The following is a 23,271-nucleotide window of genomic DNA, read 5'->3' as shown; positions in this document are numbered from 1 at the left end:
TTTTCTTTTTTTTTAAGCTGGGACTGATTTCTTCCTGGCCCTATTGACCTAGGAAGGATTAAAAATATTTTATCTTTTTGAATTTATATGGCATTTGAGGCCATTCAATTAAACAGGCTCTCGTTAAACAGTTGTTACATGCCCAGCCTAGAGCTAAATGTTAAGAGGGATGCAAGAGGAGAAGAATCCATTCCTTTAGATTGTTTGGGGAGACAGTATCAGCACTCATGAAATAATTAGAAAACAACTAGTCAAGGGCTAGGTTGTGTGGTTCATACTGTAAATGCTGCAGGAATTCAGAGAAGAGAAAGAGGGGATTGGAGTAGTCAGGGAAAACTGCCAGTGATGGGGGATTCTTGGGGCAGTTCATTTCCCTTCTGGACAGCTCAAATCTCTTTGCCCCTTTCCACTTTCAGGCAAAACATGTTACTGTTCTTTCACCTTGTCTCTCTTCTTTCCTCTTCCCCTCTTTTCCTCTCTTTGCCCGCCGCCTCCACCACTCCACCAAGTTTGTTTTCTTTTTGTTTAAAGGAAGGGGGTTTGGCTAAATTATCAAGACACTAAGTCCCTTCATTTCTGGCAGTCTGTAATTCTCCAATTGCAACTATCAATTAAACATCTCCTTCTAAAAACAAATTTTCAACTGCTATAGGTAGTATGGTTTTTTCTCCCATTCATATCTCATGGAAGAATTGTTATTCAAGCAGAGTCTTGAAGGATAGATTTGATTAGTTGGAAGCGATGAATGGGGAGGGATTGAGTGGATTTGATTAGGTAGAAGAATTTCAATAAATTCCATTCAGAAAGACATTTCTTAAACATTACTTGTAAGGCTGGGGAAAACTGCAGAGTCCAGAAAACAATTCCCTGTCCTCAAGGAGATCAAGAATGTATATTTTACTAAAGACAATTGATCATTCACCAATCAACAGGAATTTATTAAGTGCCTGCTATATGCCACACTGCAAGGAAATGTGCCTTGGATTTCTCTTGAAATCATTTCTCGTTTTTTTTTTTGAGGAGCATGGTAGGAGCGCATGGATGCAGCAGACTGCAGTCTTCATTTGCTGTTTCCCAAGGGACTTGACCATGTCTATCCTATTCCCAGATTTTCCAAAAGTTCTGAGAGAGCAGGAAAGGGAAATGAGCAGTGGGACTGGGGGCTAGTGCAGGACATAGGGTCCCTCTTTCTCATCCTGCCCCTGCCTCTGGGTAGAATCCCATGATTTATGATCCAGGAAGGTAGGTTGTTATTGCAGTTTTCTTCTCTCTAATGATCCTTTATTTGACCTGCATATTAAAAAATGGTGCTAGATAGAAGTTACAAGGAGTCAGACATATAAGGAAAAAGTGGAATGGACTGGCTAGTCACTGTCAGAGCTGAGTTTGAATTACCATCCTTTTGCCAGGGGTGGGGATTCTTCTGGGAAGGGAGATTAGACTTAGATGATATGTAAAGGTCTTTCTAAAAGTCTGTTTTGCTCGGTTGGGTTAAAGGGAGGTATTTGACAGCGGCAGTCAAGGAATTTTAAGTCCCTATTCTGGGTGGCCTTCAAAAAGTCTCTGTGCCTCTGGGCCTCAGTTTCTCCATCTATAAAATGCATTCTTCAGATTTTATCTCATCTGTCATAGACCACTGCTCCAGCCCCAGGCGCTGGTTTCCATGTGTGTGGGCCCCCAGGGCAGCACGTAGGAGGCTGAGACTTTCTGCCTACTTTCTTGCACAAGCTGTTCTAGAAGGCAGACATGTTCTCCAGGGGCTGGTGTCTGGGGGAAGGGTGGATGAGTGGAATTGGACTAAGCTCCAGACCTTGGGTTAGATTTCAGGCCTTGTGTTTTTATGATTCAGGTCCCAGAGTACTCTGTGTCTGAGAATAGACCTCACACTTGCTCCTGAGGGGACAGGTGGTGAGGTTCAGCATTCCTGGCTTTTCTCAGTCTTTGACAGACAGTGATACATAGAGACGCATTGGTCTTTGGGCAGCCTCTCTTGACATTTCTGGACAGGTGCTTCAGCGCAGAGTGGTCTGAGAGTGGGTGTGCCTTTTAAAAACAGACTGTGTAGGAGACATTGATATGCATGCACAGACTCACGCTAAAGCCCATCCTGGGGAGAGTTAGAAGTGGGGAAAAGCAGAGTACCCTGGATGATTTGGAACCTGATTCTCAGTGAAGGTCATAGGATTATGGATTTAAAACTGAACTCATTATCTTTCTCTCCAAACCCACCTTCGTTCTGAACATCTCTATTACTGTCAAGGGCATCTCCCCCTCCCCCCAGCTCCCAGGCTTTGGAACCTTGGGGTTCGCTTGGTTTCCTCACTGGCCCTCACCCACATATCAAAACTATTGTCAAATCTTGGCATTGCCAACTTCACAACATCTCTCCTCTGTTCTCTCTACTTTTCCCATCACCCTAATTCATGCCCTCATTCCCTCTTGCCTGCTCTGTTGTAATTGTAACCTATAATTGGTTTCTAAGTCATAGGTCTGCCTGTGTCCATCCCCCTACTCAGTAAATTCCAGTAAGTAGCTCATTGTTACCTCCAGGATCAAATATAAAGTTATCTCTTAGAGATAGTATTTGTAAAGAGCTTAGCACTATAGCCAGTACCAGGTACATAGTAGGCGCTTAATAAATGCTTCCCCTCTTCCCCCCCCCAAAGTTCTTTGCAACGTGGCTCCTTCTTATCTTTCCAGTCTCCTTGTGCTTTGGTTCCTTCAATGCACTGGAATATCTGGCTGAACTAGCTTGTTTGCTATTCTTCACATATTTGACTTTAGTCTCCAGAACCTATGCCTTCTTACTGGTGGTCCTGTAGGCTTCGAATACTCTCCTACACCTACACCTCTTGGTTTCTCTGGCTTCCTTCAAGACTTAGCTCACATTCAAGGCCTTTCCTCATTCTCTCCCCTTCCCCCTAGCTGTTATGCCTTCTCCTTTGAGATTATATTATCTGCCTCTTTATTTACATGTTGGTTCCCCTATTAGAATGTGGGAGGTGCTGTTTTTGTCTTTCTTTGTACCCCTATCCCTTAATGCAATTCCTTGCATAGAGTAAATATTTAATAAATGTTTGACTGACCTAAGAAGTCCAGTACAAGCCTATAATTTTGCAGATGAGGAATGGGAACCCTAGAAAAGTAAAGTGACTTGCCCAGGATCACACAGTTAGCAGTAAAATGCCAAGTCATGAGTTCCCTCATGAGTCCTCTGACTCCAGATACAGGCTTCTTTCCACTGCACACCCTGCTTAAGCTTCATATTGAGATTCTTTGCTCCTTTTCACTGCTCTTTTCACTGTCAACAGGGAAAGAAAAGTGGAAGGTGTGTTTCTATTCATCTGCTGTGTCTTATCTCTGTCACAGGATGACTGGGTGCTGTGGAAGTCATTGAACCATAGCCCCCTGTCTCCATGTTGACCTTGGTGGTCAGGGAGGAAATCCTAGATTTTCCCTTGGTCACGTGTTCTCTCACCTAATCATCAAGAAAACTGGGAAGTTCTTCCTGAAATCTAACTTAGAACATTCCATCTATAACACCAGCTTCTTTTCCAGGCAATCTGGGTACCTGACTGATATAGAATAGTAGATGCCAAGTGCCAGGTGGGCAGTATGGAGAGTAAGTCCTGTAGGAGGAAGGAGGGAAGGCTGCATTAAAGCTATGAGAAGCTAAAAGAAGGGGGAGAGAACATGAGTAGAGCTGCCAGTGAAGGGGGACGGTGAGGAGGTAAGTGCGGTGTGTGAGAGCCAGCCAGGAGAGGTGAGCCAGCTAAAGCATTTTGCAATTTTAAAGACTGGCCCTGATCTGTGCCTTGTTTCAGTGTTTTAACAAAATGAGTCAGGCCATTTTTTTTTTCAATTTCCCTAAGACTTTTCTGGGCTGGGATTGGGAAGAGTTATTGATGGGAAGTACCAAGGCATTATTATAGACAATGGACCTAATACAACCACCTTCCCAGCTCTCTTTCTCTCAGCCCTGACACCCATCCTCATCTGTCCTCAGTCTTCCCTTTCCCCATTTTTTCCCTCTTCACCTGGAGAACTTGGGTTTCTTTCATAAGAGATGGCTCAGTGGCTTTCCTTTCAACCCACTGGGGAGATGTCTAGCCCACATCACCTGTTGCCCCCTTCTTCCTTTGTCCTCTGCTAGTGATCCAAGCCTAAAAAACCTCAAAAATAAAACTTGCTGAGAATGCTAATCCCATCTGGTGGAGTGATGCCCTGGGGAAGGTAGAAGAAGCAGGTTAGTGTGAGCTATATTCTCATATCTGGTGGCCCCATAAAAGCAGTACTGACCTGGGAGCAGAGTGCCCCAAGAAAGATGCAGTGACCTTAACGAGAGGCATGGTGATATAGTGGCTGGGAGTCAGGAGGGAAGGTCTAGGTTCTAGTTTGAGATTTTCTATTAATGATCTGTGTGATTTCTGGCAAATCATTTCACCTTTTTGGGGCTCAGTATCCTGGTCTGTTAAATGAGGTTAACTCTCCAGAGTCTCCTCCAGATCTAGGAATAATTCCCCTGACCACCCCATTGTACCCCAGTCCTCCCACCTTGTTTCAGACATGCCACTTCTTCCATTAGAATGGAAACTTCTTGAGGGTAGGGACGTTCTACTTTTGTTCTTGTACTTAGTTCTTACCACAGGGCCTGAGACAGGGTAATTGCATAATAAATACTTGTTGACTCAGGATTAATTTCTTGGACCCTGCAATGCAGAATTCTGACTCTAACCTACCCAACATGCTGTTGGCAAAATTATAAAGTGTTTTGGGCCTGCTGTCTTCCGGCTTCCATATCTTTTGTCTCATCCTGATAGCATTTCCACTGGACAACTGGAAAGGTTAGAAATGAAATTCAGCCCAATAGATGTTTAGAAAGCACCGAGCTATGAGATAGTTTGGAAAAGACACTTTTCAGTCCCCATGGAACTCAGGGAGTACCACAAATTCACAAATAACTGTAGGACTCATGATAATTGCATTATATAATATAGATGTGAGGCCTGAGCAACAGGAAATGAGAGGAGGCTTCATGGAGGAGATGGCGTTTTAGTAGGGCTTTAAGAATGAGGAGGGAAGCCATTCAGGGCATAGGGAGCCCTGTAAGCCAAGGCACCCGAGGCTTGTCCCACTTGGCTGGAGTGTAGAATACCTGGAGGATATTCTATGAGTTAAGGCTGAGAAGCTTGGGTGGTATCCTATTATAGAGGGCTCTGAATGCCAGACAATTCAACTGGTAAGCAGTAGGACGTTTCTGAAGATTTTTGAGCAAGGAACTGGCTGAACTCAGATCAGTGCAAAAGAGAATAGATTTAACAGACACAACCTGTTTAAGACCTTCTATAATCTCTCTTCAACATACCTATCCAGTCTTATCTCTTACCTCTCTTCCTACTACCTCAATTCTCCATTCAGTCTCATTTCCACATGTTTCTTAGCCCTTGTGCTTGTCTTGAGATTCTTTCCCTCATCTTTTTCCCCTCTAAGGAAAGGCTCTGTTTACCTCCTTTGTGAAAAACTTCCTTGTTATTCTTAGCCTGAAGAGGTCACCTCAATTCCTTTGGCACTGTAGACTTGGGTGGGGGGGCTGCATTTAGGTTCTACTTACTGTTTTTTTAAAAAATTTATTTCTTTATTTTTGTGAGGCAATCAAGGTTAAGTGACTTGCCCAGGGTCACAGAGCTAGTAAAGGTCGTGTCTCATGTCTGAGGTTGGATTTGAACTCAGATCCTCCTGACTTCGGGGCTGGTGGTCTATCTACTGTGCCACCTAGCTGTCCGATGTTCTACTTACTGAGTCCTAATAACTTTATATTGGAGTGCATGTATACCGTCTCCCTAGCTAGCATGTAACTTCAATGAAGACAGTGACCCAGTGTCTAACAATTCTTTGTACAAGCATATCTTACATATTCTATTGCCTCATTTTGTGTGTCATTTTGCAATAACGTTGTTGATAACATCATAACCAGGTCCCACTTAATCTGGTGAAATACCATTATAACAACTGATCATCCACATTTAACATCGTTCTTATGGAACTAACTGCCCCCTATAATGTTGTTTTGCCTATTTTCCATTTTCGTCAGAAAATCTTTGTTGCCACTGAGCTACTAACTTAAGGAAAACTGTTTCAAGAGGAAAGTTACCTATTAATAAAGGACCATTTTTGAAAACTGAAAGGCTGTTAAGACACAATGGAAAACATGCCTAATGATGAAATAATGATTGCCCTGAAGGTGACAAAAAGCGGGGAGAGGGTTCAGAAAAAAGGAATGCTGGGTATTACTTCTTCGCAGTTTTGCCAGGGGTATCTTGGGCATAAGGACATTCTTCTCCAGGGCCATGTATTTTGCTTCTCTGTCTCGGGTGTTTGGGGATCGTTTGAAACCTGTGAGGAGGTTTTTTCCCTCTGCCCTCAAGCCATTCATCTTGGTTCAGAGACAGAATTCTTTCTGCCAAGATCTAAAAGGGGTTGGGGAAATGCTGGTGACATTTCTTATGTTCTGGTCTTTGAATTTGGGAGGAAGGAGTTGAAGGAGATTTCAAAGGGGCTCAGCCGAAATTTTTAAGTCACCCCAGCTGGTTTATGGAGAAAAAGATGACCAGGTTCTGACTTGTCAATTAAGAGATGGGAGTGGGATTAGCAGAGACCCTTTGGATGCTCCTTTGTCCATCGCCTGAAAGAAAAGAGGAGTGTAGCCAGATTTATGTATCCTACAGGGAAGCAGGCAGGCCGAGAGAGGCAGCCCCCCAGAGCTCAGTTCTGTGGCTGACTCAGCCCTTAGAGGCCTCTGAGAACAATAGACTTCTGTACTGAGCTGGGGGCTGATGACTTTATTCATATCAGCAAATTTGTTCCCCCAACCCCCCACCCCTACCCAAGGGGACACTCTGGCAGACCTTGATAATGAAATTCTTTGGCTTCCAAGGGGGATCAGACAAGAAAACTAGCAATGGAAACTCAAGTCTCTTGCTTAAATATCTTGCCCTTCTCTTCTGATTTGTGAATCTCTCCTCCTTAATCTCCACAAGCATTAGGAACTTTGGGTGAGGTGTGGTCTCTGTGGCTATAGTGTGAGATCTGTGAGGGGGAAACTAAAGGGGGTGATCCCTTGGTGCAGGAAGGGACCAGACTCAGCTGCACAAATAAGGAAAAGGGCCTTCTTCCACTTACTGTCTGGGCAACACAATGAGGTGAAGAAATGAAGACACTACTGGGGACAGATAACAAGAAGAAGCAGAAACTGGAAAAAAGATGGGGAAGCCAAGGGAAAAAGGAAGTGAGAGAAAATCAGAAGATGAGAGAGTTAAAGAGAGATGGGGGTGGGGAGGGAAGGAAGCAAATCCATTGCAACCAGTTAGGATGATGGGAAATAGCTTCAGGCTTTCTTAGTTTGCCTGGGAGAGTATGCATCTGAGCTTATCAGAGAATCATAGGACATTAAGACTTGGAAGGGATCTTTTGGACTCCTCAGGATAATGTTTGTAAGTGCGTAAAATAAAATTAGAGGATTTCAAAGGAAACCAGTTGCATTGAAATACTTATCAGAATACTAAAAAACAAAATAAAACAAATTCATGAACTATAGGTTAACTGATCTAATCCAAGCCTTTCTTTTTCAGATGAGGAACCAGAGGGCAGGCCAGAATGGGAAAGGGATAGAAGTGACCAGAGATGGGCTTTGAACCCAGATTTTCTGACTCCCCAGTCCACTATACTTTCTATTCTGAGTTGTGCTTTTTATTTACATATGTATGAAAGCATTGATACATCTGTGAAATGGTATTGGGGGTTGCATTTTTATGTGTGAAGCAGGCCTTGTTTGATACAGCATGATATCTGGATTCCTGGATCAAGGTCAGGGAGACCTGGGTTCTAGCAGTAGCCCTCTGCTGCTAAATTGCGGTGGGACCTTGGGCAAAACATTGTGTTTCTCTCAGCCTCCTCATTTGTAAAATGAGGCTATAATGCCATCCCTGTCTGTCTGCCTCGTGGGGCCACTGTGGGAAGCTAGTGAAATATAATGCAAGCAAAAAAGGATTTAAAATGCTGTACAAATGCCCATCTATTCATGTGGGAGAGCGTGTGTGTTTATGTACGCAGTTGTGCCTGTGTGAAGGGTATATGTGTTTTTCTCATCTTCTTATGGGTGAAATGTTGTCTTTGGCCTCTCCTGAGATTGGTGCTTCAAAATTTATCTTTCTCAAAGAGCCATTTTGCTGCTGTTGGCTCTTTTTGGAGGTTCAAAGGCAAAACCTGATGCTCCTGAAGAGGGGTGATTCATTGGTTTCCTGGTAGGGAGCTCCTTGGCTGTGTGTTTTTGTTTTTTCTCTCCCATTTGAGTTCACTGGGCCAGATCTTGGGCACTTTCCCAACAAGAAACTTCATCTTTCTCTTTTCTTTATGCTACCCTTGAGGTTAAGGCTGTTACAGGCTCTGAAGAGCAGAGGGAGACTTGTAGCTCTGTTAGGGGAAGCTGGATCTTTTTCCCCAATTTCCCAGCCTCCAGTTCCATTTCTCCATCTCTCTTTCTGAATTTTCTCCATTAACTGCCAGTTCTAGACTCAAGGCTTGACTTATATCTAGGCCAGGGATGGATTCTTAATCCATGGTTCATAGATCCCCAAAGGGTTGTGGATAGATTTCAGGGGGTCTGTGTACTTGGATGAGAAAAAATTTCTTTCTTATACTATTTATTTTACTTTATGCATTTACAAATATTATTCTGAGAGGTGTTCCATAGGATTCACCAGACTGCCAAGGTGGGTGTATAACACAAAACAAGTTAGAATCCTGATATCAGCTACTACATAGCCAGCTACTATGGCTATGAGTTGAGAGGGTTCAGGAAGGCATCTCCCTTCTCTTGTCCCCCAAAGCATCACTCCTGCCTGACTGTTCTTGCAATCATACCATTAGAGACTCATTCCTTTGAATTAAAAGATGCCCCAACCAAAGGCCTCTGCAGTTAGCTGTACAGAAGAATCACATATTAAGTCTCAGACACTTTAGTGTAAATGTGTTTTACACATTCAGTCAGATACTTTGGAACTCTTGAGTTTTGACCATAAAAAGGGAAGTTTGTAAAAAAGGAAAGCTGATGAAAACCCTTTTCAAATTCTTCACTGTATACTAATGTTGATGAGAGGAGGTAGTTGGGATAGCCTGGGTTAATAGAATTGGGGCTAGCTGGGGACCTTCCTAGAATCATTATCTCAAAGAGGTTCCCCCGACTACCCCAACCTGGGTTGATTTCTCTCTACAGTGGGACCTAGGAGGCCAGTGAAACTGAGATCACTTAGGAGCTGGGCATACCCCTCCCTTTTCCAAATCTTGCTAACCAGAGCTGGGCATGGCGGGAGACTGATCCAGCCCCTCCCAAAGGAAGAGTCTGGGTTTTTTCCTTGCCCCACCCCCTATATCTAATGGGTCACTAAGGCCTTTCAAAATGTCTCTCATCCATTTCTTCCTTTCTGTTCCTATTGCCATTCTCTAGGCAAGCCGTTATCACCTCATAGCAAGAGTTTCTTAATTGGTCTTCCTGGCTCTAGTTTCTCCTCCCCTTTGATCATACTTTCTGCCAGATCTTCCTACAATACAATCCCCCTTCCCTGCTCATAAACCTTCCTAGGGTATCAGTAAATCAACAAGCATTTGTTAATTTCCCAAAAATAAGTAAAATAAAATAAAAGATGTGTGTGTTATTTTGCGTACTTAGTCCCTCATCTCTCTGTCAGGTGTAAGGGCAGCATTTATCATCTGCCATCATTTTGATGATCAGAGCTTCTTAGTTTTTTCAAAGACCTGAATTAGAATCTGATTCCAGACCCTCTCTGACTAGCTATGTGACCCTGGTAATGTTACTTAACTTTCTCTTGGCCTCATTTTCTTTTATCAGTAGAGGGTTAATAAATATGCCTACCTCACAGGATTGCTGTGAGGATCAAACTCAATAATTCATGTTAAGTGCTTTGCAAACCTGAAAATGCTGCATCAGAGTTAATTTGTTGTTATTATCTGTAAGCTGTAAACTTTCTAGCTCCACCATCTCTTCTGTTTCTCATACCCATCCCCTTCTGTCCTGTCATTTGGCTTCCACTTTAGCTTGGCCATCATTTACTCTCACTTGAACTAGCGCGGTAGCCTCCAGCCTCTGCTCCCGCTTTTCCATTCCTGGAGTGTCCTTCCTCTTCCTCTGCTTTCTGAATCTTTGGCTTCCTTCAGCTCAGGAGCACAATTTTATCCTCCCTCCACAAATGGGCCTTTCACTCTTGCTTTGGTGAACTTGAGAGGAGGAGAAGAGAAGGGGTGGGTCAGATGGGAGTTGGCAAGCAACAGAAGCTGGTTCTCGACTGGTGTAAGGGTGCCAGGGCTTTTAGCAGGGATTGAGCAATATGCTAGCAGTCAGACCATTGAACTGGAGTGTGGGGTCTAGGTCAGAGTTGAGGACTGAGGTTCTGGGAAAGGTGAGACCCTCAGTTGCTTTGATTCTCTTGTGGCTATGGGGCAGTAACAGCTGCTGGTCTGTAACAGAAAGTGGTCTTCTGTCTCTGAGCCAAACACTCAGATGGTCTCCATTAGAGTAGAGGGGACAGCTGGACAAAGCTCATCGGCTATCTGCCTTGGACTAGCGTAGGTATCAGTTGACTCTCCAGCCACTTCACAATATTGTAGCTTTCCTCAGTGTTTTGCTCTGTCCTACGATGGGACAGTCTCATTTTGGACTCCTCACCTTTGCTCTCTGTTTCCTTTGTCTCCTCTGCCCTCCCTCAAATCCTTCTGCTCTTCAAGGACCAGCTTAAGTCTTGTTTCATTCAGGGAGCCTTCTATGAGTGACGACATGTCTTTTTTTTTTTTTTTAAAGAAAGAAAGCTTATTGATATTTTTATTTTTTTACATCATAGTTATTTCTGGATATAGTGCCAAATACCCTTGAGTTGTGTTTTTAAAAATTATTGATAACTTTTGCTTTTATATCACTTTAACTTCTCAATATTATCCCTTTCCCCTTTCCTATCCAGAGAGCTGTCATACCAAAAAAAGAAAAAAAAACCAGCTCAGCAAAACCATCACATCAAAAAAGTATAACAGCTTATGCAGTATTCCCTATCTATAGTTTTCCACCTCTGCAGAGAAAGGAGGGAGGTGCATTTTCTCTCTTTAAAATTTAAAACTTTTTCAGATTTTGTCTCCTTCCCACCCCTCATCCATTGAAAGAAAAAAAGAAAAAAGAAAAACTCTTTTAAGCAAAACAAATTCCCATATTGTGTCCATGTCTGAAAATGTCTGTCTCATTCTGCATCCTGAATCTGTCCCCTTTTTGTCAGGAGGTTGGGTAGCATGCATGCTTCATCACCAGTCCTCTGATATCCTGGTTGGTCATTGCATTGATCAGTCCTTAAGTTTTTCAAAGTAGTTTATCTTTATAATTTGTTGTTATCATATAAATTCTTCTCATTTCTACTCATCACCCTATGTCAATTCATACAAGTCTTACTTGATTTACTTGAAATCCTCCCTTTTGTAATTTCTTAGGGCACAATCATATTCCATTATATTCCCATACCATCATTTGTATGGAGGTGCCTTTACGTCTCTTATTTTCAAGGTCAAGCCTGATCATTATAATTACACTGTTCAGCATTTTTTATTGTTTTTTCCATTCATATCACTGTAATAATTTTGTATATTCAGCCTGTTTTGTTTTTGTATCAGTTTATATCTTCCCCTGGCTCCCTGAAGTCTTCATATTCATTGTTTCTCATGGTAATGAGATATTCCATCACATTCTTGTTTTACCATATTTTCTGTGGATATCTCCTATCTCTGAATTCCTACAGCATTTAATTTCTGTACCGTGGTTTTATATTAATCTGTTTCATATATCTTTGTGTTTTTCTCCCTGATTAGATTATAAACTGTTTTCTATTGTGAACACATAGTAGGTACTCAATAAAGGGAGCAGCCATGCCACTCAGATGTACCATCCAATGTTGGGGGAGAGATATTACAGGATGGTTTATTATAAGCTAAAAATATTTATCTGTCTCAGGGGGATGACAACATAGTCTTCAGAGTGGATCCAACCTGTACTAACTACAATTTAGCTACAAAATCACAGAATCCTCAGGTGTACCCTGATAGAATATAAGTTCCTTGAGGGCAGGAACTATTTTATTTTTGTTTTTATATCTCCATTACTTAACACAGTGCTTGGAATATAGTAGGCACTTAATAAATGCTTTTAAATTTTGATTGCCAGAGCCCTTAGGAGGACATATTTATCTGTCAGGACAGACAAACCCTAGCTCATTCCCATAGACAAAGCACTGGAGAGCCTGATTTAAAAAGACGCTAGCTTGGAAATCAAAAGACATGTTATCTTCTGAAGTCATCTCTCTAGGTCTTGTTTTTTCATTTGACAAATGATGGCGTGGAACTAGTCTGCTAACCCACATGAAATTGCAAATAGCTAAAATTTCTACTAGGGACCATTGCCTTCTAGAGTTTATGTGGCTCTCCAGGGCTCAGGGGGTAAAACAAGACAATGGGAAAAGAGATTCAGCAGTGGAAGATTCAGGCCTTAGTCAGAAGGGGTTGGAAGGATATTGATTAAAGGTAGGGGGGCTGTGAAAGAGGTAGAATTTAGACACCAGAGATAGTTTTAAAAAATAATACAGTAAACAGTACATGGTAAGGAGGTCTCTTCTATTTCTTTTCTGATTCCTTCTGCTCGTCTCCTTTGAGCCTTTCCAGAAAGACCTTCTTTCCTATCAGTATTTTCTTGGCTAGATTCTAGATTTGTCACAGAGATCCCTCAGTGATCTGGTTTGCGGAGTACAAGGAGAGCCTAATAATTGAAAGTCACTGAGACTTTAGTAGTCTTTCTTCCTCTGATCCTCAGCCAATCACTATGATTGTCGAGGAATAATGAGTCTTCTTATCATCTTTCTTTTCTTCTGAGGCAATAAATAAGATAAAGAAAAGCAGGAGGATGGGTATGGGGAGGGATGAACTTGTGGGGCCTAGTTCCCCAGACCAAGTCTCTGATTCTCTAAAGGCAAACAAGGGCCACCTCAGTGTCCTCATCTGTAAAATTATGGGAGTTAGACTCAACGACTTCTAAAGCCCCTTCCAACTCTGAAAATGTAATGGTGTTTACACAACTACATGACTGTTCACAAACCTTAGAAAACCAGAGACTTTGTCATAGAATCAGAGGTTTTATAACTATATAGGAGTTTCAAAGTTGGAACCGACTTTAGGAGTCATTGAATCTAACTCCCATAATTTTATAGATGAAGAAACTGAGTTCCATTTGTCTGGCACTTCAGAGTGCTTCCATATACATTATTTCACTGGATCCTCATGACGGACCCAGGAAGTAGAGAGGCAAGATTATTACTATACTCATTTTCCAGCTGAGGAAACAGAGATTCAGAAAGTTTCTTGCACAGGGCTTTCTGGCATTCCAATGGCAGATGGAAGACTAGAACCTAGGTTTCACAGTGCCTGCCCTAGACTTCTATTTATTTATTTATTTTTATTAATTTATTTATTTTGAGTTTTCAACATTCACTTCCATAACATTTTGAGTTTTAAATTTTCTCCCTCTTTTTCTCCCCCCACTAAGACAGCATACAATCTGATATAGGCTCTACATATACATTCATGTTAAGCATATTTCCCATTAGTCATGATTTAAAGAACAATTAGAACTAATGGGAGGAACCACGAGAATGAAGCAATAAAACAAAACAACAAAGGAAAAAGAGAGCAAGTAGTATGATTCCATCACTTCAGATTCCGTATTTCTTTCTCTGGGTGTAGATAGCAATTTCCATCATGAATCTTTTGGAGTTGTCTTAGATTCTTGTGTTGCTGTGAAGAGCCAAGTCTATCAAAGCCAGTCATCCCATAATGTGGCTGTTACTGTGTATAGTGTTCTCCTGGTTCTGTTCATTTCACTCTGCATCAGTTCATGTAAGTCATTCCAAGTTTTTTTGAAGTCTGCCTGCTCATCATTTCTTATAGCACAATAGTATTCCATCACATTCATACACCACAACTTGTTCAGCCATTCCCCAATTGATGGGCATCCCCTCAATTTCCAATTCTTTGCCACTACAAAAAGAGCTGCTATAAATATTTTTGTACATGTGGGTCCTTTTCCCATTTTTATGGTCTTTTTGGGATCCAGACCTAGAAGTGGTATTGCTGGGTCAAAGAGTATGCACAATTTTATAGTCCTTTGGGCACAGTTCCAAGTCCAGACTTTCATATACTCTTCTGTATAATACAAGCCCTGCCTCCCACAAAAACTCAACCTCTGATATGAGTTCAGAGATGTGATACACGTGGAGTGCACACACACACATCTCAGAGTAGAAAATGCAAGTCAAGAAACCCGAGTTCATTAATGTGATTGTACATGTATAGCCTATATCAGATTGTATGCCATCTTGGGGAGGGGGGAGGAGAGGGAGAGGGAAAAATTTGGAACTCAAAATCTTACACAAGTGAACATTGAAAACTAAAGGTAGAAAAAAAAAAGAAACCCAAGTTCAAATCCCAGTTCTACTACATTTGAGATGTGGGATGTTGGGTGTCATGTCATCTGTGTGGGCATTAATTTCCTCCTCTCAAAAGGAGAGGTGTGGATTAGAGCAGGGATACTCAACCTTTTTTGTGTCATGGACCCCTTTGGCAGTCGAGTGAAGCCAATAGACCTCTCCTCAGAATAGTGGTTTATTGCCTGCCTTTACAGTTGAAGTGATTTAGAGATGAGTGAAAATAAACATTTAATTCTTTTCCCACCCAAGTTCATGGACCCCTGAAAACTGTCCCAGGCTAAAAAACCCTGATTTATGTGATCTCTAAGCTCCTTTGAAACTCTATGGTCTAGTGACTCTTTAAGGTTGAAGTGGCTTGCCCGAGGTTAGATGTGGTGGTTGGATTTGGAGCCAGAGGATTTTGGCAAGAATCCTGATCCTGCCACTTACTTAATTGGTAGGAAGTGACCTTGGGCAAGTCCTTTAAATTTTTCTGACTTCAGTCTCCTCAGTTATAAAAATGAGGGGATTAGGACTAGATGATCTCTTAAGATCCCTTACATCTAAGTCTGTCTCCCATTTAATTGGTGACAGAGAGAAGACTAGAACCCAGGTCTCCTGACTCTTGAGCTCAGACTCTTTTAATTACACTGGCTAGTACATAGTAGGCATAGTAGTGCATAGTAGTGTCTCTTTTGAATGGATATTTGCTGTATGTCCCCATGTACGTTTTGGGTGGAGGGGTGTGGGCAAGTTGGTCGGTGTCTTTGTCAAGCTCACATCCTTCCCCTGGGGAGGGAGAAGTGGTAATTGTTTAACAGTAGATGATAGCGTGAGCTCAGAATTCTGACTTTTACTGTCTGCCTTGTCCATGGTCTCCAGACACAAGTCATTTGGAGAGGGATGAGAAAGATGCTAAAGGTTGGTGGCTCTCTCTGGGGACTTCAGAGATTGTTTGGTTTTCTGAGTGTCTAGGTTTATAAGGTGGGATAGACAGGTAAAGAATCTTTATGAACTGTTTTTTTTTTTTTTTGAAACTGAATGGGGGTTTTGGCATTTGTATGCAGTGGGTACCTAAGTATGGAGGGTTTAGGTACATTCACCTCTTTGCTGGATTGCCATTCCTGAGAGTTGGGCCCTTGAGGCATTTTTTCCTCATCAAAAGCTGATGAGAAGGGGTGGGGTGGGGTGTTGGTGAATTGGAGGGACTATTTAGCAGTTAGTTACTTATGTATTTATGTCCTCCATTTGAAGGTATATTTCTTCAAAGCAGGGACTGTTGAATTTTTTTATGTGTATTCCCATGTCTTCTAGAGCAGTTTTGTTCTGTGAAGTTTGGATTCAGTCAAAGTGCTGCACTTGAGAACCTAGAAGCCTCAAGGCCACAGGTTCTCCACCCACTTTAGACACATTGTAGGCATTTCATAAATGTTTATGCTGTTGAATTGAATTCAGTGAATGGTACTGTGGAAGGAACATTTGCCTTGGAGTCAGAGGATTTGAGTTCAAATCCCATCTCTGAATCTTATATGACGTTGGGCTAGTAACTTAATTAAAATAGATGGAATTAAGAAGATAAGATATTGGTAAGGCTTTTATTAAGAGATTACTATGTGCCAGGTACTGTGTTAAACCCTGGGGATACAAGTACTTTTGGAACACCCTGTATAAGTAAGCAACACAGTCCCTGACCTCGTGGAGCTTGTATTCAAATGAGGGAAGACAGAACTTCAATAGGTTGGTGGGAAGGGGGAAGGAAGAAAGAGAGGTACCTATAGGACCATAGTAAAAAGACTTATGGGTAGTAGAGTTGGAGGCCAAGGTTCTAGCAGGATAAGGCAAAAAATTACGTATCAGAGCTCTGAGTTCTGAGAGGGGCCTCCCCAGGTGAAGATGGGAAAAGTAGGGTTGTGGAGAGAAGCTGTTCAGAAAGTGGTTTGGATTGGAAGTAGACTTAGAATTAAGATGTTGTTGAGCTGTGTCTGATTCCTTTTGACCCCATTTGGGGTTTTCTTGGCAAAGATATTTGAATGGTTTACCATTTTCTTTTCCAGCTCATTTTGTAGATGGGGAACTGAGACAAACTGGGTTAAGTGACTTGGCCAGGGTCACACAGTTAAGTAAGTGTCTGAGGCCAGATTTGAACTCAGGAAGAATCTTCCTGACTCCAGGCCCAGTACGCTATTCATTGCCCTAGAATTAAGACAACCCGAGTTCCAATTCTACATTAGACATTTAATTGCTGTGTGACCTCAGCCAGTCATTTGACCTCTGGGGCCTCAGTCTCCTCATATGTAAATGACAGGGTTGGACTCTTCAGGCTCTAAACCTGTGGCCTTATGACCGACCTGTAAAGCGAGAGGTTTGGACTAGCTAGTTTCTGGGGTCCCTTGCATCTCTAGATTTACGATCCTGTGAATTGAATTCACCAGCTTTTTGGAGGACCTTCTGAATTTGGAGCACTGTGTCTTGCACCGCCGAGGGGAGACCAGTGGAACAGAAAGGCCCAGAATCCTCTTGTGAAGGGGGAGAAGGACATAAAGTCACTTATCAGGATGAAGTGTGTGGGTGGGGAGGATTACTGCAATCTGTTCGTCCTATGACCGGTAAAGCAGCGGGTTTTCACTAAGTGTCTCCTAGCTAAGGACTGTGTGGAACAGAAGAGAAGTCACGGTCCCTGCCCTTGTGGAGTTTGCCGGGTGGTTGGGAAGACACACAAAATATATAACTCGTGTGGGGGGAGCCTCGAGAGATCGCTTAGTCCTTTACAGAGGAAGAAACTGAAGGCCGAAGAGACCGAGTCATTTGAGGGACTAATGAGTAGCAGAGGTAGTTAGCTACTTGTGGCTAGAGCTCCTACTAGAACACGGGCCTCCTGACTCACAGCCGAGGGCATTTCCAATGCACTTGCGAAGATAACTAACAACATAAGGCGTTTCTGTTTGGAATTTTCGTGTTTTCTCAGTTTGGTCTCTGTGTGCTTATGTAGTGTGTGATTACATATTTGTACATATGTGTTTGCTTGGGCCTGTGTGTATGTGCTTGCTGGGCCGTGTTTCTTCAGCTGCTACAGCATCTGCCATCCAAGCGAGCCTTGATCTCTCCTGACAGGCCCATTTAGGGTGATGGTAGAGAAGAGCTACAGGCTGGTGAGGAGGAAATGTAGCTTGGGCAGCAACCTAGATAATTCGGTTTTCCCCAGCTGACTCACTGAGGGAGTGGGTGGGCTTAGAGAATATGGCTTGGAAGACTGCTTTTCATTTAGTAACCTGAGAGGAGAAGGGTTAGAGACCATAGGAGGCCTAATGAAGGTCATGGATGGTTTTCTCTGTTTGGGACATTGTGCCAAGGGCCTTTGGAACATAAAGTATAAAATGACGGCCCTCAGTGGACTAACAGTCGAGGTGGGGAGCTTGGGCCTGAAAGGATAATTAAGAATACAAAGTAATATGCGTTAAGTATGGACAGTGAGTATGGACTAGTGCAGTCTGGCCTGAGGAAGGGGCATCTCCTTACCTTTAGCAAAGATGCTCTAGTAAGGCAGCCTCCCACAGATTTCCCACAGATCTGAGGTCTGGCTTAGGGACTCTGCAGCAAAAATACCCAGTCAGTTTGTGTCAGTCAGTGAACATTTATTAAGCACCTACTGCGTGCCAAATATTGTGCTTGTGCTTGAGCTCTAGCTCTAGGAAGAGGTCATTGAGAAAGAGAGAGAGAGAGGATATAAACCTCAGATTGGGAGTTTAGCAGACCTAAGTTCTGGTTCCTAGGTGACCTCTGCAATTCAATTCGGCAAGAATTTATTGAATGCTTGCTGGATTCAGAAGTCTGGGTTTAGGGCTGTGGCAGATACAAAGTTTAAATAAGACAAGGTCCATTTCAGCTTCTTGGGCTCCAATTTCCATATCTATATCACAGAGGTGATAAATATCTATTGCTTTCTATGTCCTTCTCCCTCGAGTGACAGAAATCATCAAATGAAAGAAGCCCATGTAAGGCTCTCTTCTTTTCTTCCTTTAGAAAACAATCTATGCTAATAAAATGAGGTAGTAGTTAGATCTGGCTTATGTAGATGCATGGTATTATTAGGGAAACTGAAAATCATCTGAAATCTTCAGGCTTGTCAAGACATAATACATAAATAGGAAGCCTGGGTTTAATGTGTTGGAAAGAATAGTGAATTAGGAATGCTAGCCATTACTGTATTCTAAAAGGGCCTTGGTAACCTAAGGCAAGCTACTTAATTAACCTTTCTAGGCTTCAATTTCCTTATCTCATCAAAAACCTCTATTGAGCCCCAATAAAGGTCTGGGTGCTGGAAATACTAAGAGATAAGGCATATATCTTTCTATCTTTCTCTCTCTATATCTGTATATTTATATCTATATAAAATCTAATAGATATATATTGTGAACAATTCAGATATATACATATATTTCTATTCTTACAAAACCTTTTTATAAAAATATATACATGCATACCTATCTTTATATAGCTCTATCAGTTTGTCTGTCTATATCTCTGTATCATATCATATCTATCTATCTATCTACCTAGCTATCTGTCTGTCTGTCTGTCTGTTTCTTGGCCTGGAAGAGCATACGCTCCAGTTGGGTAGAGAAAGAAGATGCACATAGATAGATGAGTATTTAGGCTAAGTGCCAAGTAAAATGGTGCAGATGGTGCTGCAGCAGTTCAGAAGACAGAGACATCACTGTGGGTTGGAATAGTCAAGGGAAGCTCCATGGAGGAGCTAGAACTTGAATTGGGTTATTAAGGGTAGGCACACCATAGAAAGAAGCAGGAATGACATTATGGGGAGGGGGGAAAATGAGAAAAACAAAGGCACAGAGGTGAGATTGCTTATGACATATAGATTTTGCTTATTGCACTCTTAGGTCAGTTCATACAGGCCTTCCAGGGCTTCTCTGAATTGTTTATATTTGTCATTTCTTACAGCACAGTACTATACCATTATTTTCATCACATTAAATTATGTCCAAGTCTTAATTTTAGAGGGGGCGTGAGGCATGTGGTGGAGGGCTGGTAGTGACAGCAGAGAAGCACATTGCTTTAGTGAAATCAGGGACAAAGAGGGGCTAATGAGAGGAACTTCCCCTCTTTGAGGGGCGTTCAAGTGGGTGATTGGGGGGTGGCTGGATCCTATGTATGAGAGTCAGAGGGAAGCTATGGCCTGAAGCCGAGCAGGCCCCTTTGGACAGATGACCTGGCAGGAAACTTATCACAGTCTTTCTTTATCTGGAGTTCCCTCTCAACACATACTCAGTCTGGCTTCGAAAGCTAAGTGTGACTAAAGGGCCTCTGAATGGGACATATCTATGGGGGCAGGAAGGGTCTGGAGAGGAAGAAAAAAGGCTTTTAAGCCAAAAAATCTCTGCAAGCTTGGCAAGAGATGCTCCCCCACTCCAGACAAAAACCTTGGCAGTTCTGGAAGTATCATCGGGTGAGACTGGATTCACGTGGAGCAGGGAACATCCTAACCTTTTTAAAAGGGTTTAATATTAATAATCCTTTAAATTTGTTGAGCCATTCTACTATATGCTTCAAGGTGCTTTCCTGTCTGGCATCTCATTCGAGCCTCATAATCTGGAGGTGGTTGTTATCCTCCATTGTCTTCGACTTTCTTACCTCTCCAACTGAGTGAGCTCTTACTATCCTCCGCCCAGACAGACTGCTGCAGTCTAGTCATTCCTCACTTGCCTGGAGGTGATAGGGCTGAGGTGCTAGGACTGCTGGGAGAGTCTCATTGACTTTTCTGATTTGTAGAGAATGACGGGGGATAGTTGGGTACTATAGTATTCAAGTGGATTTGTGATTTCATCGGATGTGGATAGATTCATACCTGCCATTCAGTCCGTGTTCTCCCCCATTTGCCACATATCAAGAAAGTCTTCATGGTCATTCCCCAGAGGTGTTTTGTAAATTTACATTTTTGATATGTTTTTTTAAAAAATATCATTTTCATTTCCCAGGATATACCTTTTCCCTCTTCCTTCTCAGAGAGCCATCCCTTACAACAAACACATCAAAAAGAGAGAAAAAAAAACCCAGTTCAACAAAACTAGCCAACACCTTAACCATACCTGACATTACATGCAGTCTTTCACGCCCATAGTCCTCCACCTCCCAGAGCTGCTTTTAACCACTTCCTTTGCTGTGCCCCGCTTTGAAAATGTCTTTGTTGCTCTTTCATTTCCCCCAAGAGAAGTTTGCTGCATTGCAGAAGTTAGTTGTCCATCTGCCTCTATCTCTCTTGTCTCCTACAAAGCCTGTTCTTCTGTTAACTCTTTGTTTCATTTTTCTCCTGTCTCTTACTTCTCTCACTTTTCTCTTTCTTTGGTCAAGAAACAGCTGAGAGCCAGACAGCTGAGACTTAGGGGAGAGAGAGAGAGAGAGAGAGAGAGAGAGAGAGAGGGAGAGGGAGAGTGTGTGTGTACTTGCATGTTTGTGTTGGGGGCTGGGGGAGGAGGACAGTGAGGAGGTTGCCATTTGAGCCTAAAAAAAAAATCAGATACCAAAGTCTGGGAACTGTCCTTATATTCATAAAGGTGAAGAAATAGACCATGTGAGCAAATTCCTGCCTATCCTCATCCTCTTCTGTACCCTCATTATCATCTCAAATGTCTGGACTTCTCTTCTCCCTGGCTCTCCCTTGTTAGGTCCCACTCGAGAAAGCTGACAGTTTGTGAAGAGATATGGGACTTTCCTCCCAGTCCCTCTCAATCCTTTCTTGCCCAGTACTTGAGACAGTCTGGATGGAGCTCTGAGGAAGTGATAGTATGAACCTCACCTAAGAAGTCTTGGTCCAGCCCCATGGATTGTCATGACTTTAGGCCTTCTCTCCTCTTTGCCAGAGGAGCTAGTTGGACAAGGGGTGAGCCAGCTGACCTCCATAGAGGGGGACTTCCTTGGGCTAGTATTGGCATCACAAAGCACGTGGGAAACTGATGCATGTTTGGGCATGTTTCTTGTGGTAGGGAATTAGGGAAGGGGTTGAGGAGAAAATAAATGCAATGGTTTCTCTCTGGTTTTACAGGACAGGATCTGGACCTCAGGGTTTTTGTTTGGTCTTTATTTTTGTGGTAACATTCTCTTTCCCTCTTTCTCTTTCCAGGTCCTACAGAAGTTAGGAAAGGCAGATGAGACTAAAGATGAGCAGTTCGAGCAGTGTGTCCAGAATTTCAACAAACAACTGGTAAGCTCATTTAACCAAGCAGCAGGACATCAATGAGCACTTACTCTGGGCCCCGCCCTACATTAGGTGCTATGAGGGATACCAGAGACGGTACTGTTTGGTTATTGCCTTCAAGGAGTTTATGGTAGTAGGAGAGTCAAGCTACATGCACATGAAAACATCACTAATACCAGGCCATGTTGGAAGACAGGGTGACTTCATGGATAGAGAGCCAACCCCTGAGTTAAGATGGCCTGGGTTCAAGTCTGGCCTATGATACATACCTACTGTTTGTGTGACCCGGCCAAGTCACTTAGTGCTATTAGTAATTCTCTAAGAATTGCAGTTGCAGAAAAGGTGTGGACCTGTATTGGTAGGAGGAGTTTCCTCACTGAGGAGCTTACAGTAGCAATAAAATCCACAGGTCCAGACTCCACTGCCCATCCCCCCTCACTGAGATGAGGCATTAGGCATTATAACACAAGTGTCAAATAAATGATATAAAATGTGGTAGTTCAGTGGATGGCGAGCTCTCCTTGAGCTGGGGACTTAAACTGGGTCTTGAAGAATGGGTAGGACTTAGATACTCTCTCAAACTCAGCACCTTCAAAACTGAATTTGTAGTAGGAATAAGGATAGGGTCTGGGTCTGTGATGTCATTGGCATTGGGAACTCCCAGGTGTGGAAATTCCCATACCAATGCAAGTCCACACCTTTTTTGCAATTTGTAGTGTTAAAGAACTTTCAGGGAGGGCCTTGACTTTCACTTTCCAGACTTTGCCACCAGGCTTCAGCTAGTCTTCCCTTCACCCCTGTGGCCTCTTTTTCCCCTGGTGATTTCCTCCTGGATCTTCCATTTTGAGGAAGGGCCCAGAACAGCCCTTCTTCCTTTCCTGGATTTCATCACCATGCCCCTGAGAGATCACTTTCTTCTCCCCGCCCCCACCTCCCCAGCTTTTCAGCTCCTGAATGTAAGCTCTTTGAGGGCAGGGACTGTCCCTTTGCTTGCAGTTGTATTCCCAGCACTTAACACAGTGTCTAGCACATAATAAGAGCTTAATAATAAATTCTTGTTAACTCGATATGATTTGCTTTGCCTAGAGCACTGAGAGATAAAGGGACTTGCCCATGGTCCCACAACCAGAATATGCCAGAAGGAGGACTTGAACCCATGTCTTCCTGGCTCTGAGCCCAGCTTTCTAGGCTGCCTCTTGAACTTATCACCTTTCCCCTGAAAACTGGCCTTCCTTCTAGCTTCCCTATCTTTGTGGATGATATCATCCTCTTCCCAGCCTTCCGGGTTTGAAACCTCAGAGTCCTCTTGACTCCCTTACCCCCATATCCATTGCCAAGTTCCATGGATTCTGTCTCTGCAGCATCTCTCTCATCTGGCCCCCTTTCTACACTCACATGGCCTCCACTAGGTTCATAAGCATTTTTTTTTTTTGGTGAGGCAATAGGGGTTAAGTGACTTGCCCAAGGTCACACAGCTAGTGAGTGTTAAGTGTCTGAGGACGG

General features: G+C 42.8%; 1 protein-coding gene across 4 annotated transcripts in view; it reads left to right on the top strand.

Moving 5' to 3' along the window:
• The window catches only part of BIN1 (bridging integrator 1), a 137,676-nt gene that overhangs the window by 46,845 nt on the left and 67,560 nt on the right, over nt 1-23,271 (top strand). For 3 of the 4 annotated variants that reach the window (XM_027854669.1, XM_027854672.1, XM_027854671.1), the window contains exon 2: nt 21,694-21,774. In XM_027854669.1, coding sequence (XP_027710470.1) covers nt 21,694-21,774 — 81 coding nt within the window. Of the gene's footprint in view, nt 1-21,035; nt 21,454-21,693; nt 21,775-23,271 lie in introns of those variants that run through there. The other variant, XM_027854670.1, reaches the window with a different exon arrangement.

Source organism: Vombatus ursinus, unplaced genomic scaffold (genome assembly GCF_900497805.2).
Source record: "Vombatus ursinus unplaced genomic scaffold, bare-nosed wombat genome assembly UNPS02010548.1, whole genome shotgun sequence".
NCBI lineage: Eukaryota > Metazoa > Chordata > Mammalia > Diprotodontia > Vombatidae > Vombatus > Vombatus ursinus.
The sequence above is the reverse complement of the archived record's forward strand: the minus strand, read 5'-3'. Positions and strand labels throughout refer to the sequence as shown.